This window comes from Aphelocoma coerulescens, chromosome 3, assembly GCF_041296385.1.
Source record: "Aphelocoma coerulescens isolate FSJ_1873_10779 chromosome 3, UR_Acoe_1.0, whole genome shotgun sequence".
NCBI classification, from domain to species: domain Eukaryota; kingdom Metazoa; phylum Chordata; class Aves; order Passeriformes; family Corvidae; genus Aphelocoma; species Aphelocoma coerulescens.
Window position 1 is genome coordinate 22943884 of NC_091016.1, and position 14357 is coordinate 22958240.

General features: G+C 40.3%; 1 protein-coding gene across 8 annotated transcripts in view; it reads right to left on the minus strand.

The window, feature by feature from the left end:
* Window positions 1–4155: 4155 nt before the first annotated feature.
* Window positions 4156–14357, minus strand: part of DISP1 (dispatched RND transporter family member 1) — an 87474-nt gene continuing 77272 nt past the window's right edge. For all 8 annotated transcript variants that reach the window (XM_069009462.1, XM_069009470.1, XM_069009464.1 and 5 more), the window contains 2 exons: window positions 12532–12629; window positions 4156–7891 (listed from right to left, as the gene is read on the minus strand). In XM_069009462.1, the coding sequence (XP_068865563.1) occupies window positions 4247–7891; window positions 12532–12629 (3743 nt within the window). In that variant the 3' untranslated portion in view covers window positions 4156–4246. The remainder of the gene's footprint in view (window positions 7892–12531; window positions 12630–14357) is intronic.

Here is a 14357-nt window from a genome sequence, read left to right on the forward strand (position 1 = left end):
TACCAAAATACCCAAAATTACATGTCTCCAGGAAACACCTGACTCCATGGAACTTTCTGAAGTGAGGATCTTAGGAAAAACTCTTGGAATACAGGCTGCCAAGTAAAGGGAAACAGCAAAGTCAATAGTCCTTGGTACGTCAGACAACCTAGTACTCAAACAGCAGTGCCTAAAGCATGCAGCCTCTCTAAGCTGTGCATGATCTATGTCACAGGCTCTGCAGACCCCAGAGACCCTTTTCTGACAATCTGAGTGAATAAATAGCCAAAGGATAACACCATTATAGTGAGGGTAGTTGTGCAGTGGTGACACCGGATCCAAATCCATGAGTCTGCAGAGATCCGTTGTGAACTCGGAGAAGCTCTTACCTTTCTTCCAGACTATAACTCCTACAGGCTGAGCTTTCTACTGCAAAGGCAAGCCTTGTTTCACACTGTGGGAATATGCAACACTCAGTAGGACGGTGTCCCAGGTCACCGTCATAAATCAAATGCTGCATGTATAGGCATTTCAGACCTTATTGGCAGAAGTAAAATTTAATACACCTTGCCAGCATGTGGAAAAAATTTAAGGTCCAATTCAATGAAGTCAGTGTGATTCTGGCCTGAATCACCCATCTACTACCTATATTAAGTAGTATAACATTCATTATATAAATAAAATATATTCAATTTTTATCACGTTTGACATGTCTTACAGTGCTAAAATTTTTATCATTTGTCAACCTGTATTTTTAGAACTCTCTTGGACTGACTGCCAGGACTCCATCTGGCAAAATGAGGGGTGTTCCTAATTCAAAGCACTTCAAATCAATTCTCCCACATCAGTTCAAAGAGATCAAATTAAAGTGATTATGGGTGACTGTAAAAAGATGGATTTTAATTTTCTTTAAGAACACAAACAATGAAACAGTAATTTAAAACTCCTTTATGTTACTCTGTCAGCTACCTATCCACCCACCAATTCTTTGTATGAGGTGCTGCATTTCCAGTGACTATCTATTGAGCCGGGTTTAATATTTTAAGGGACTTATTGTAAATTTTTTTATCTTTTTTGTTAAACTAATCAATGTATTACCCACACTATAAATGTGATTATGACCTGAAAAACACAAACCCTAAGGACAAGACTGACAACTAAGGTATCTGTTATGTTAAACATAATTTTTTTCCCCCTGGGTGAAGTGAATTTGAGTGAGTTGGTCTCAGATACAAGCCCCAACTCTAGGAAAGATTCTGGCTTGTAGTCTTTATTCCTGAAGAAAGCATATCGGCAACTTAAGAGCCACAAAGAGACCACTGTCTCATCACATGAAGTCTCCTTCCTTCCTTGAATAAGCAAAGAGATGTCACTTTAAAGACTCTCTACATGTACAAGTTACTGTCAAGTCTTTCCTAGACTTTGGAAAGGCAGAAAGCTCACCTGTCATGTCTCAAGCTACACGTGTCATCACTGGCAGAACAATTCCCAAACACCCCAGCATGGATTATCCATAGAAATAAAGCTCTGCACCTTCTAAAGCCAGGAACATGTTGCTTCCTGGAGGAAGCGCGAGCCAGTGGCAGGGCCTTCACCCTACCTGGGCAGCCTGTAAGAGAAGCACCTCACTGAGCCAACCTGTGTGGTGTGTGCACATCCACATCCCCCATGCAACCCCAAAGCAAGGGAGGACCTCAGTGACAGCAAATTACTTAATGGAAATTTGAGTATTTTAGGCTCATCAGCTTCCCCTGGGACTTGGCCATCACTGGCAAGTCTTTGAGAGATGTCTCAGGAGGATGCAATGGTTCTTGTTAAGATTTCCTGGAATGGAACAGAATTCCACCTATCCTCACTTGCTCCCAGTAGCATGTAAGAACTTAATTAGTAATTATTTCTCTCCTGAGTTTTCTGGTGATAGAGTAATGCATAGCCTCATCAGCCTTCACCCGTCACTGGAACCAACTCCTCATCTCTTCCACTCCCCACACTCTTCCACTTCTCAGTGGCTTGCATCTGAGAGTCTGCACATGAATTGACACAGATGCAGCACACACACACACACACATCTGTAAGTATCAAAATCTAAGTCAGTGATTGCTCCTTGTCAGCTAACTGATTTGGGAAAGATAAAGCAGTTTGCAAGGAAGAAATGGCAAAGTCACAAAAGGCAGATACAGCAGTGATCCTGCTCACTAGCCAAGCACATTAGTTAATTTTAATCTTTCCTAAGAGCACATTGCACCCCAACTCCTTATCTGCCCCATTTTTCTCACTGTATCAGCCTTTAAGAACATATAAATCATAATGGAAGCATAACATCAATCTGTCACTTAAATCACCATTACAAAACCAGTTATTAATACAAGCAAAGGTGGTTTCCTTATGCAGGACGGAAAACTGGTTTAGGAAAAAAATCTAATTTTGAGCCCATCAGTTGAGAAAGTCCTGTGTTCTGAGATGCATTGGCTGGGGACCTCCCCGAAGGCCCACGTCTCAAAGCTGTGAATGACAGCTCATGTGGACAGGCACTATGTAAGCATTACATTTGACAAGTCTGACAGACTGCACACAAGCAGATGTGGTGGACAGAAAAAAAGCTGGACAACAGCAAGAGCCCAGTTTATTTCTTATTCCCTTAAATTTCTTTAGATTGCTAGCACTGCAAGTCTTAGCTTACAATTAATGGACTCTCTAATGCACAGAAAAGCCTTGCATTGGTCTCATTACAAACATAAGAATCAGGCTCTAAACTGAGTGACAAGTTCCAAGGTAACTAAATCCAAGTTTTATTTCATAACTAAGAAAGAATGATACTCTTCTTAAACCATGTAAAACTATTTTAGGCTTTTCTGTAGATTTCAGCCTCTTCCAGTCCCTGGGACACGGAAGCACAAACATCACTATTCCCAGCCAAACCAAAGTGATTTGGTATGATGTGAACCTTCTGCATGCCTTCAGTGTGAACACCAGGACAGAATTAGCCAGGCTTTCCCTCCAGTGATTCATTACACACCAAGTACCTGATATCACATCAACCCATGAAATCTATCTTCTGTGTTTCATAAATCAACATCATCAGCACAACCAAGCGATGAAATGAAGAGAGATTTGTCATTAAGGTACATAGCAATGATGACATGCTACACAGCTCCAGCTCTCAAATCCACTCTCCCTGAATGGTAAGACCAGCAAGTATTCCCATGACTAGCCCCAGCTATCATGTGACTAAACCCCGTACTTACACAGATACATCATCTGAAATCCAATGTCTTGGTTACATGGTTTAGCTCAGTATTTGTAACTCATCTTGGAACTTCTCCAGATAGGAACACTCAGAACACAATACTTTAATTTATGTTTCTGAGCCTTCTGAGTTGACTTAATCTGATACTGTTGGCAGTAAAACTAGAACCTGTGCATTAACTATGCCTTTCTCCACAGTAGATTAACTCTGTGGGAAAAAGTTCAGTATTACAAGGCACTTCATGCCCAATTTTATAACTCTTGATTTTACATACATCTGTCAGCTGCATAAACTGTATTTTTGTTGTCATCACTGAGAAGTCAGTAATGTTCATTGACTATTGTTTCCACCTGTATTCTCTGGTATTTAATGGTAAAGTCTATACAGTAACTGCCAGAAAGGCAGTTTAAAATGTTTTACTGCACTATACACACAGAAATGCAACAAGGGCAGGGTAAATGCTGTAGACCTCCAGGAGCTTAAGATTTTGTTAGGATGAATAGTTAAAAATATTCCCTAAACAGGCTACCCTGCAGAGCTGGTCTGTCAAACAATCCTGAAAGAACACAGTTACAGTCCTGCTGCTGTTCCAAGGTGTGCAGAAGCCTGCCAAGGCAGCAGTAGAATAAAGGTAAATTATGTACTCAGGAAATGTGGCAATCTCGGTCTGCCCCAAACAATATCGATCTCACAAGCCCTGGCTTCAGAACAGGAAGAGTTTCTTTGTAATGCTTTATTTCTTGAGATGGTTTATAAGGAGAAATCGAACACTAATGCCCTGGAACAAAACCTAAATGAAGCGTAATCCACCTTATGAGTTATAGCAAAAAAACATTCTGGACAACATCAGGTTTTACTACATGTAATGGCTTTATGAAATGTATAAATGTTATTGTTCTATAAAATACATTTTTCATTCCAAAAGGCAATTTATAATTCATATTTATTCAGGACTTTCCTTTCTAGTGCTTTAAACTTACTTTTAAAAGAAAGACGCAGGATTGCCAAATTAAAGGTTTATTATAGTGTTTTTATTAACAAACTTTCATTGGAAAGTTCTGGGCGCATTAACATAGGAGGCACATTGGCTTCGATGTTTGGCATTTGACAGTCAACAGAATTGCACTTCACTGCGATAGCCTTGCCACAACAGTGTGAACTTTCATGGCAACCCTCGGAGCGAGCCTCTCTCCCTGACCTGGTCAGCAGGTGCTTTTTATCATTTTGGTCAGCCTTCAAAACTCGCTCATTCTGCAAAGAATGCTGATCTATCTTGCTCTCAGCTTTCTTTTTCTGCTTTGACAGAGAGGCTTTCTTGCTTTCCACCCCGTTCACTTCTGTACCACCCTTTTCATCACACTTGTCTGTCTGCTGACAGAATCCCTTTTGGTTATTTGAGACGCTGTTCTCACATTCAGAGCAACGCACTATTAGAGGTGCTGCGTTTCGGCAGAGGAACTGTGAGGAGCTCATCACCTTTGGAACAGTTCTTACGTTCTCCTCTGGGTTTTGATGAGCGTGTGTATCTGTCCTGTTTATTCTTTGATGTGCCTGGAACTGTTGCATGGACTGGAGGAAAAAATTTTTAGGCAGAGAGTTTTGTGTCATCGTTCTTTTCAGCCTTCCTTGAAGGCAGCTGCAATGGAGGACGTGCTGGACTGGATGCACGTAACCCTCGGCGGCTTGCTGTAAAGCATTTATAGGAGCTACAGAGCTTTGGATCTGCATGGTGCCCGGGGAAGGAGAACACTGGTAACAGAAGGTGTCGCTTAACTGCTGACAGGAGTGTGGACTCCACTTCACTGCCACCTGCTTATATGCATCAGGACAGCTACACTGCCTGTTTTGAGAGAAAATTGGGCATATGGTGGGTTGGTCAATAGATGTCTGCAGCACAGCTGAACTAGCAACATTTTTGATGCCTTTACTGACTTCACTATTATAGGCTGGATGCATAGGCACACATGAGTTTTGGGGCCTGCTGCTGAAGAGCTCTGAGCAGATATGAGTTTCTTCGTACGTCACTTTCTCCGCAGGGTTACAGATGCCGGTTTGTGATGCCAGAGGCTCAAGCTCATAGTGCTCATGCTCCATTTCTGGTTTCTGATTTCGGGAGTCCAGCTGATACTTGCTAACAGGATGTGATTTGTTTTGACTTCTGCCCCCTTGGGCTCCTGAAAAGGCCTGAGAGAAGGCATTACACTGCAGTTTTTTTGGCAGTGGGATCTGACCACAAGTGCCCTGAGGCCCAAGGCATCGGCACATGCACTGGAAGAAGAACGTTGCGAAAGCCCAACTAATGCACATTATAAGCATCATGAAAGTGCCAAGCTGTGTGTATGCCAACACGGTCGAGGGCATCATCATTGCCCCAGCTACAAATGTAGTCAAGGCAGCCATTGCAATAGCAGAACCCATACGGCTTAGAGAAAAAATGACCTTCCCCTCTCGGTCAGGGTCAGGGGCTAAGCGATAAGCCACTCCATAATGAACAGCGAAGTCCACTGACAAGCCAACAGCCACCGAGATTGTGACAGATTCCAACACGTTCAGCTCCCACCCAAGAAGAACCAGAGAACCCACAGTGACAAAAATAGTTCCAGCTATTGAAACTATTGCATAAAGGCTTATGATTATGTTCCAAGTTGTAAGAAGCATTACGCTAAATGCAACGGCAACTGAAAGGCCCATGGCAATCAGAGTACCATCAGAAAGACTGTCCTGAAGATCATAAAATTCAAGGTTACTCACAAACCAACCATTGCTAAGACCTTCAGGAGCAGAACTAAGCTCACTTGAAATCCACGAGTCCACCTCTTTGTAGAACTGATGCATTTTCTCGTAAGCCAGTGTGAAGAGGTAGGTGCTTTGGAACTCCAACACCACTGCCCTGATGGTGTCATTAAGGTCAAAGCGAGGCCCTGGGGTTTTGCTATCTAAATGGTACCCTGTGCTTCTTTCTAGCTCCATTATAGCTCTCTTGATACATAATTCAAAAACTTCTTGTTTGTATGGAAAGCTCCAGTGGCTGCAGCAGGGGTAAAGAGATGGCTCATCACAGTCTTGATTTTCCATCCACTGCTTAAATGTTTCAATGAAGCAGCTTGTGAAGTCTTGTTCTTCTGTCTGATAAAAAAAGGTTTGATTTCTTAACTTCTGACAGAAACGTAAAATCCAAACCTGTGAGGCTGGGCTAGCAATATTAAAACTTGTATCCAGCTGCAGCTTTCCTTTGCTTTTAGGGTTTAAAGGGTCACCATTATCCTCAGGTGTGACACCCCAAATTACTGTAATCGGCATGTGGAGCTCTTCTCCATGGTGGACACGTTCAAACATAAAAAGTTTTTTGTATTCTGCATCATATCGTTCAAATGGGTGAGAAGACCTAAAAACTTGAAACTCAGAGAGCTCCAGTGACGGCAGTTTCATCTTTGGATTTACACACACAATATATGCTCCACCAATTGTTAAGGCAAGGAACCAGAAAAGCCAAATATACCGAAATTTGATAACAATGCATGGCAAAACTTTCTCAAAAAATATCCTGGATGCTTCTGAGACTGCAAAAATAATCTTGTGGAACATTTGGCACAACACTGTCCAGCAGTTTTTGTTGTTGTATACCCTCTGCTGAGGTTTCTTAAAGCAACTGAAAATATTGAGAAGATATCGTTCATGTAATACAACTACAGCAGGCAGCCATGTAACCATCAAAACATAATTCACCAGAATGGCAGTGCCAGCATAAACACCAAAACACCTGATTGCTGTGATATTGCTGACATAATTAGCATAGAAGGCAGCAGCGGTTGTAAAACTCGTGACAAACATGGAAAGAGCAGCGTGTTGCAATGTGATGCTCACTGTCTCAGAGGTTCCAGCATGAGGTTTATCAAACTTTGTGTAGTTCCACACATCGCATAAAACAAAAGCATCATCTGCTCCAATCCCAACGAGGATAATCAATGCTGTGAGATTCATGAACGGAAAGAACTCAAAATTAAATACTACCCGATAGAGAAAATAAGAAATAATCAAGGAACTAATTATTGCAAACATAGTCATCAGCGTGATAAACATGGACTTGGTGTACACACACATAACTAACAGAACAATTACAATGGCTATGGCAGGATACACAGTATCCATCAACAGGTAATCCTGAAACAACCTATGTTTTATTCCGAACTCAATCCCCGTGACGGTTGTTACACCATCGGAAGCGTTCCAGTTCTCAAAGTTATCTAGGTAAATACTCATCATGCTTTCCCCTTTCTCGGTTGGAGAGAAGAGCATGCTGTATTTTAAAGCTGGTAAGACATAGTCAGCTGTCTTTGGGCTTAGGAAATCCTTGTCCACTAGGTAGTGAAGGATCTGGTAAACAGCGTTGTACTTGGTACATTTGCGAGGCACGTTAGTACACTTGAGTTGGTCCTTCCTTTTGGCATTCATATCCCAGCAGTCCGGCCCCAGGGTCCCGTTGTAGTAGTATTTGGCACATGTGCGAAGCAGCTTTAGGGTGTGAGAGACATCCCGTTCGACAATTTTCTGACACGATGACCTGTTGTTTAGAATAGCAATATAGTTGCCCAATGTCCAGCTGGGACAGCACGAAGCAGCAGTGGCTCTCTGGCAGAGATCACCAAACTGGGAATGGGATCTGATCTATATAAAGACAGGCAAGGAGAAAAATCCAATTTAAAATCTGAAACATTCAGTAACAAAAAAAAAAAGCCAACCCAAAAAATGACTTAAAATTATGAAAATTCAGTTTACAGCCCTTTGAAATTCTTATTTCCACACACACTGCTTTTGATCAGTATCCCCTTACATGCAGGAGACTATACCAGTCAGTATACAGACTTGCCACAGTGGCACAGAATTGGCAGAAGCGTTAAGAGCGTTACTTGAAGATCCACTGAGGTGTTTTGTTTCTTTCCAGACTGAGGACTGTTAACTCTCTTCTATTATCTCAAGCTATACTCCTGAGAATAAACAATCAGCCATACATCAATGAAGTTTCATTCTGCTTGGAATCATATCCTGAAGTTCCTAGGAGAGGGTAGGGACTTACCATCCAGAAAAGAAGGATGTGATAGCTTTACCGTGACTTCCATCACCTCTCCTCTCTTCTACAACCCTGATTTTATGAGTCTCTTTTAGCTCTTGTACAGTGACAGGTGCTGTCTCCAAACAGCTCTGCCTGCCACCCAGGCACTGCACGTCCCTAAGTCATGCAGGATTTCCAAAGCACAAGCACAGGATAATTCACTGTCATAAAGCACCCCAGAATAACAGGTCATGCCTCTGAATGCTGCATCTACGGTGGGACAAAGTCCCAAGAGTTGACTCAGGAGTGGAGTGGAGGGAGCTGCAGCAGCAGCAAGGCCAGAGAAGTCACAGGGATGAGCAGGCAACAGTGGCAAGCGCAGAGGGGATGGAGCTGGGACATGGGGGAGCACTGCTGTTGTCAGCTCAAGCAACTGCCCAAAGCCCAGGAACTCTACAGAAATGATAGCAATTTTAACATTCTGGTTAAAGATTCTCCTGAACTAAATGAGTCTTAATCCCTTATGGGGATATTTTTCTTTCGCTTCTAGAATATTCCAGATTTAGTCAAAGACAGTAAGAGCACAACTTCGCTAAATCTCCACAAGACACTTCTACACAAACTGAAAGTAACTATAAACCGGAAGCGAAACTCTTAAGTAACAAGGTTAGATCAGGCAAATTTTCTCAAGTTGAGAAAACTCAATCTTTGGAAAGCACAAGGAATAAAAGTCTCAAAAAATAGAACTTCCGTTATATGTGACAAAGTAGAATTAGTCCTTCAAATATTATAGTTATATATGTAAAACTTCTGTTTAAATCAAGTTACACAGAATGAACACATATTAATACAGTCACATTAATAAAGCCATGTGCTTCAGATTTTGTAACACTGGGCCCTGAAACAGTTGTCCATGTATGCTTTAAATTTAGGTGATCTGAAAGAAACCACTTAGCCTCTTTTTACTTTTTTTTTCTTCAGCAAAATTGCACAAGTTTATTATTAGCAATCCTTCATAATGCAGACAAAAAAAATCCACTCGGAGATTCTCTCAGCAGTTATAAAAGCTTTAATGTGGACCAAATTTTGTCAACCAGTTTCTGAACAATAACAAACTGGCATTCCAAAAAAACAGGATAATTCACATTTGATTGTTTCCAGATAAAAACACTCACACATGCAAACTCAGGAAAAACGGAACAACCCACTAAATAAAAGGAAGCACTGGAATAGCATATGGGTGTTTTTCATGGCACATCTCCAGGTTAGCCCTATGAGGATATAATAGGCAAACTGGGAGGAGAGGATTGTATTGTCTTCCCTATGTATTCAGGTTCAAGATGGGACAATGAGGTTTATATACTGTTCTTCTACACTTGCTGCAGGCCATAAACATTCACTGGCAAAATAACTGCTGCCAAAGATAGAGTAACATGAGCTGGCAGCTGGAAATTAGAAAGTAAAATACAAAACTTAGCTCCTGATAGCTCATTAAAATACTACGTAAAATGTTAATAGATTGTAGCATTGGGCTTTGTTGGTGATCCAAAGGAACTGGAAAGGTCATTCTGGTGTTTCCAGACCTGGTCTGCCACTGGCACCATTTAAATTTATTTTGGAACAAGTAAGGAAACTAAATTGTGCAACCTGCATACATCTGTGGGCAGATCTGCCCAAATGGGTCTCTGCAGTAACAGAAAATCACAAATCCACTGCTTTGGGGAAGCACTCTGAAGACATAATATACAGTCTTTGAAGTTTATAAAATAACTGTTTACAGTTTATAGGGAAAACATTCTGCAATTAACAGGTAAAAAAACCCCCAACCCTTCTTATCCAAGTAGTAAAAAATGAGAACACCTCCTATAACTATTTTGTATATAAAGTTTCCATGAAGATTTTAGGACTAGCATATGCTGAGCAGCTGCAGGATAGAGCCCCTAAGTGTCAGTAAAACCTATATTTAAAGTAGTTACAAGCAGATGGGAATACAATTAAATACATAGAGGATATGTTGTTTGTTCCATACTAAAGCCAATAGTAGTTGGCGCTGATATCCTGCTTATCATCAGGAAAATACATAAATTCTAAGGTTTGCCTTTCCAGAAAGCAGTGCCTGATTTTCCTGTCTTTGAATACAGAAAGTTTTGCCACTTAATTCACCAGAACTGTGGCCCTAAGCAAGCATGAACTCAAAACCAAAAATAACTACGGCCAGAAAAGAGTTTGTAAGATCAGGAGGTCACCAAAGTCATGGACTTCTTGCTATGGCTGCAGTGCAAGTCAGCATCCTCTCCCTCCCTAGGGACTGGCTGCTACCAGAACTTAGCTTTCAGAGGTAGGACATGGCACAGCACTTTGTGAGTTCTAAGAAGTGTTAGAAGTACTTAAAAACTGCTAGAAAGTGTTAAAATAATTCAAAATGTTATTTGTAAGTAACAAGCATTTAAAAAATAAACCATGATAAAAACTTCATCCCTTTCTGAGCCCTGAATACCTAATTTCTATAATAAATTTGCATGCACAGACCAGCAGTAATAGCAAAACCTAACCATATTAATTTGTTTTCTATACTAACTAGCTAAAAATCAATGCTGCTACCATGATGCACTGTTGTTCTGCCCAGCTGAGGTGTTCAATTAGTTTATTCTTAAGTAAATTACAAATAAAGATCTACAAAAACATTATTTACAACAACATTCTCTATAAATATCTACACAGCTGTGGGTGTAGATGATGCAGCAAACATTTAATTTTCTGAAGTGTTCTTATTTCGAAGGAAGAGCTGGTTTTATGGGGCTTGTTTGTTGCAGTAAAGTAGTTTCATCCTTCCCTCACAAAGTATAGCAGTATTTGAATAACACATTATTATCAAGGCGAGCAGATGGGGAGGAACAAAAGAAAAAATCCTCAGGAGTAATGCAATCATTGCAGAGACATTCTTCAGAGGTAATTAACTGTCTTCTCGTAAACAGAATGATGTTTTTTAATTCAGACTGCATTGCTTTGCAATGACCTACACTGCCTGGGATTCAGCTGCATCAGCTGCCTGTGTGACTAAACCTCTACAGTTAAATGCACAGATTAGCATCTCCTCCCTCAGTCCCAATTTTTACCCTTGTTAAAGGTTATTCTCCCCTGGATCTCCTGATGGAACTGGTGATGTGACGACTCATTCAAAACTGAGCTGGGCTGCTTCAGATACTGTACTTTGCTCACCTGGCTCGTTCTGATTGCAAGAGATAAGGGATAACCACATGAGCCATCCTGTCAGTGCAATCATCTCTGATGGGGAAATAAGGAACATTTCATGAGCGTGTGAGGACAAAACCCACTTCCACCAAGGGAGGCCAACCAGGACAGAATGCCTGTCAGCAGACTGCCAAGGAAGATTCATTATACAATGTTCCACTACACCTCAACATTTTAAGCAAGCGAACGATGGCTGCTGTAGAGAAAACAGTTTGGAAATTTGCTCAATTAATACAGTTGTCTAAAAGAAAATGATCAATCTAACAGTGAAGATATTTCTCATTAAAAAAATGTTGTATAATATGAATTAAACCGTTTATGATTATTTTTGCTTTGGAGGAGAGCAAAATGGAAATAAATCGTTCAGTATTAACAGAAGAAAAACATTGCTTCATACTTAGGGGTTCAAAGGAGTCCACTCCAGCAAGTGACAAGCTTATATTTTACAAATAAAGTTGAAATAGAAAATTATTATTACTCTTTAAATATGATTGTCCACATATAGTTAACTGGGCTGTATTTCTAGCTACTGTACCTATGTTCCTTTGCTGTCCATTTGCAACCTAAACCAACAAAAAAACCCCCACTAATTTGAGTGACCCACTGGGTGTCAGAGAAAACTGCATATACTATGAGGTTATAGCTAGTTCACCTGAAGGTGAAAAAGCAATAAAAATCAATTATTTGCTGGAAAACAAGAACAAAACTCCATAGAATAATATTCTATGAGGAAACACACAGTAAAAATTAAGACAGTCCTTTCCTGAGGCAACCCTCTTCTACCCCATTCTGGATGCTAAGAGTAGAAAATCCCCAGAAATCCCCCTATATAACCTGATTTACAAATTGAAAGTTGTTTTCTAACTTCATGTGCATGACCATTTGGCAGGAGGTGAACCACGTCAAGACCTCTCAAATGCTACTGGATGGCAGTGGGCAGCAAAACAAAGTTTCAAATACACGCCCTGTATCTGCAAGTTAAACCAATGCTGTATTTACTTACCCTCAAGTTGTCTACATTGCACATTGACTTAATTGCATTCAAATTCCATAAATTCTCTCCTTCTGTTGATGTAAACACCACTCGTGAATAGCGATCACCTGAAATTACAGGAGGGGGTTTTCACTGATTGTTTGGGCGGGCCTGGTATCAAAGGCTGAGGCAAAATCCCACCACTCCAATGACACACATGAAATCTTTGTCGAGTCATGGGAATTCACCTCCTTTTCAACATGAGCTGTTTATCTGTAAGACTCACTCCACATGAAAGTTTCCATTTCCTTAAAGTGCTTATAGTAAATATGGCATCTTCAATACTATATACCACTCAGAAGCTCTACAGATTTCTATTCAAGCAAACTATCTTCTGAAATATGACAAACAAATAAAAATCAAAAGATCTAATCAGCAAACTATGAAATTCTTGGCACAGCATAATGGCAGTACACTGATAATAGTAATCAAAGGCTGATTTAGTAAGTCATTTGGGAATATAAATAATAATTATAAAGCTGTTTCTACAAGAATGTTTTTGCTTTAGAAGCAAATGACTGGAGTGGAAATTGTTGTGATATCCTTGAGGCCATTTTCAAGAATTCCACAGTTCAGACACATGGAGCTTAAATTACAAATTAAATCACATTTATCAGCAGACAGATTTAGGAAAGGAAATAATTACTTAGTGGCAGTGAGATCTGTCTGCAGAGCTCACAAGAGAAACAAATACACAAACACAAATATATAGTACTGCCTAATGCAGTATGCTACTTTAGGATAAGAAATATTATCACATTAATTAAAATATTCCAAAACCCCAAAAAGCTGAATTTTTCCCACTGCTGTGAAGCTGCAAAATTTTTGCCTTTCACAAGACAGCAATGAAAAGACTCAGGGATAGTGCCTTATGATCTCCAGCCATGCTTTAGGATCAAGGGAACTGAAATGTAGAGATCCTGGAGCAGACAAAGAAAGAACCAGGAATGACAAAAGTGGGTCAAGAGGAAATCAACTGTTTTCTTTACATAATGGAGTGGCAAATTTTCCCATAAAAGCACAATTCCTTCCTGACTGTTGCAATTGAGACTACACAGAAACAGCAGAAGAAAGAATGATAGTGGGACTGTGCAGGAACAGTGGCCTGGATAAGAGGAGTTAATTCTGCTTCAAGTTAATGCTCAGCAGAGTTCCCAGTACATTTCCTCTTCCTTACTCATGATATGCTCAGTCTCATTTGGTTCTGTTCACAGGAGCAGAAATGATGACCTTGCTCCCATCCTCCTCAAGACCATACTATTATTGAAAAAAAGAATAAAAATCTGTTCTTCACCCCAGTTTCCCCTGGTCATTGCTCTCTTAGACCAAGTAATCTAAACAAATAATTTCACAATTGTGTTTTTGTGCTCTGTTATCAGTCCTCACATGTGGAAGTAGCCACAAAAGAGCTCAGGTCATTCTACGAATAGAGGCAAGATCTACATCTCAAATGCACTTTCTGCCAGAATAGCACTTATCAAAGTTCTGCAGTGTGCCTCGTTAAAAAGTCAAAAGACTTTGTCTTTTTTGTCCTCTAGTTTAACTTAGTCAGCTTCATAAGCCTACAGTGCTTTAAGGGGGGGATTTTCAATTTTTACTTTTGTTTCTTTGAGGGGGAAGTTTTCGTTGTTGGTTTTTTTTGTGTGCATTTTTTTCCCCTAAACAAACCCCTAAATTCTGTACAGAATAAAACCAGTGGATGCCTTTTAGGACATATACAGGAAAAGTATTTTGATTCAGGTTTTTTAGAATTCAGTTAACAGCCCAGATAAAATACAACTTCTTCCCTAATGTGA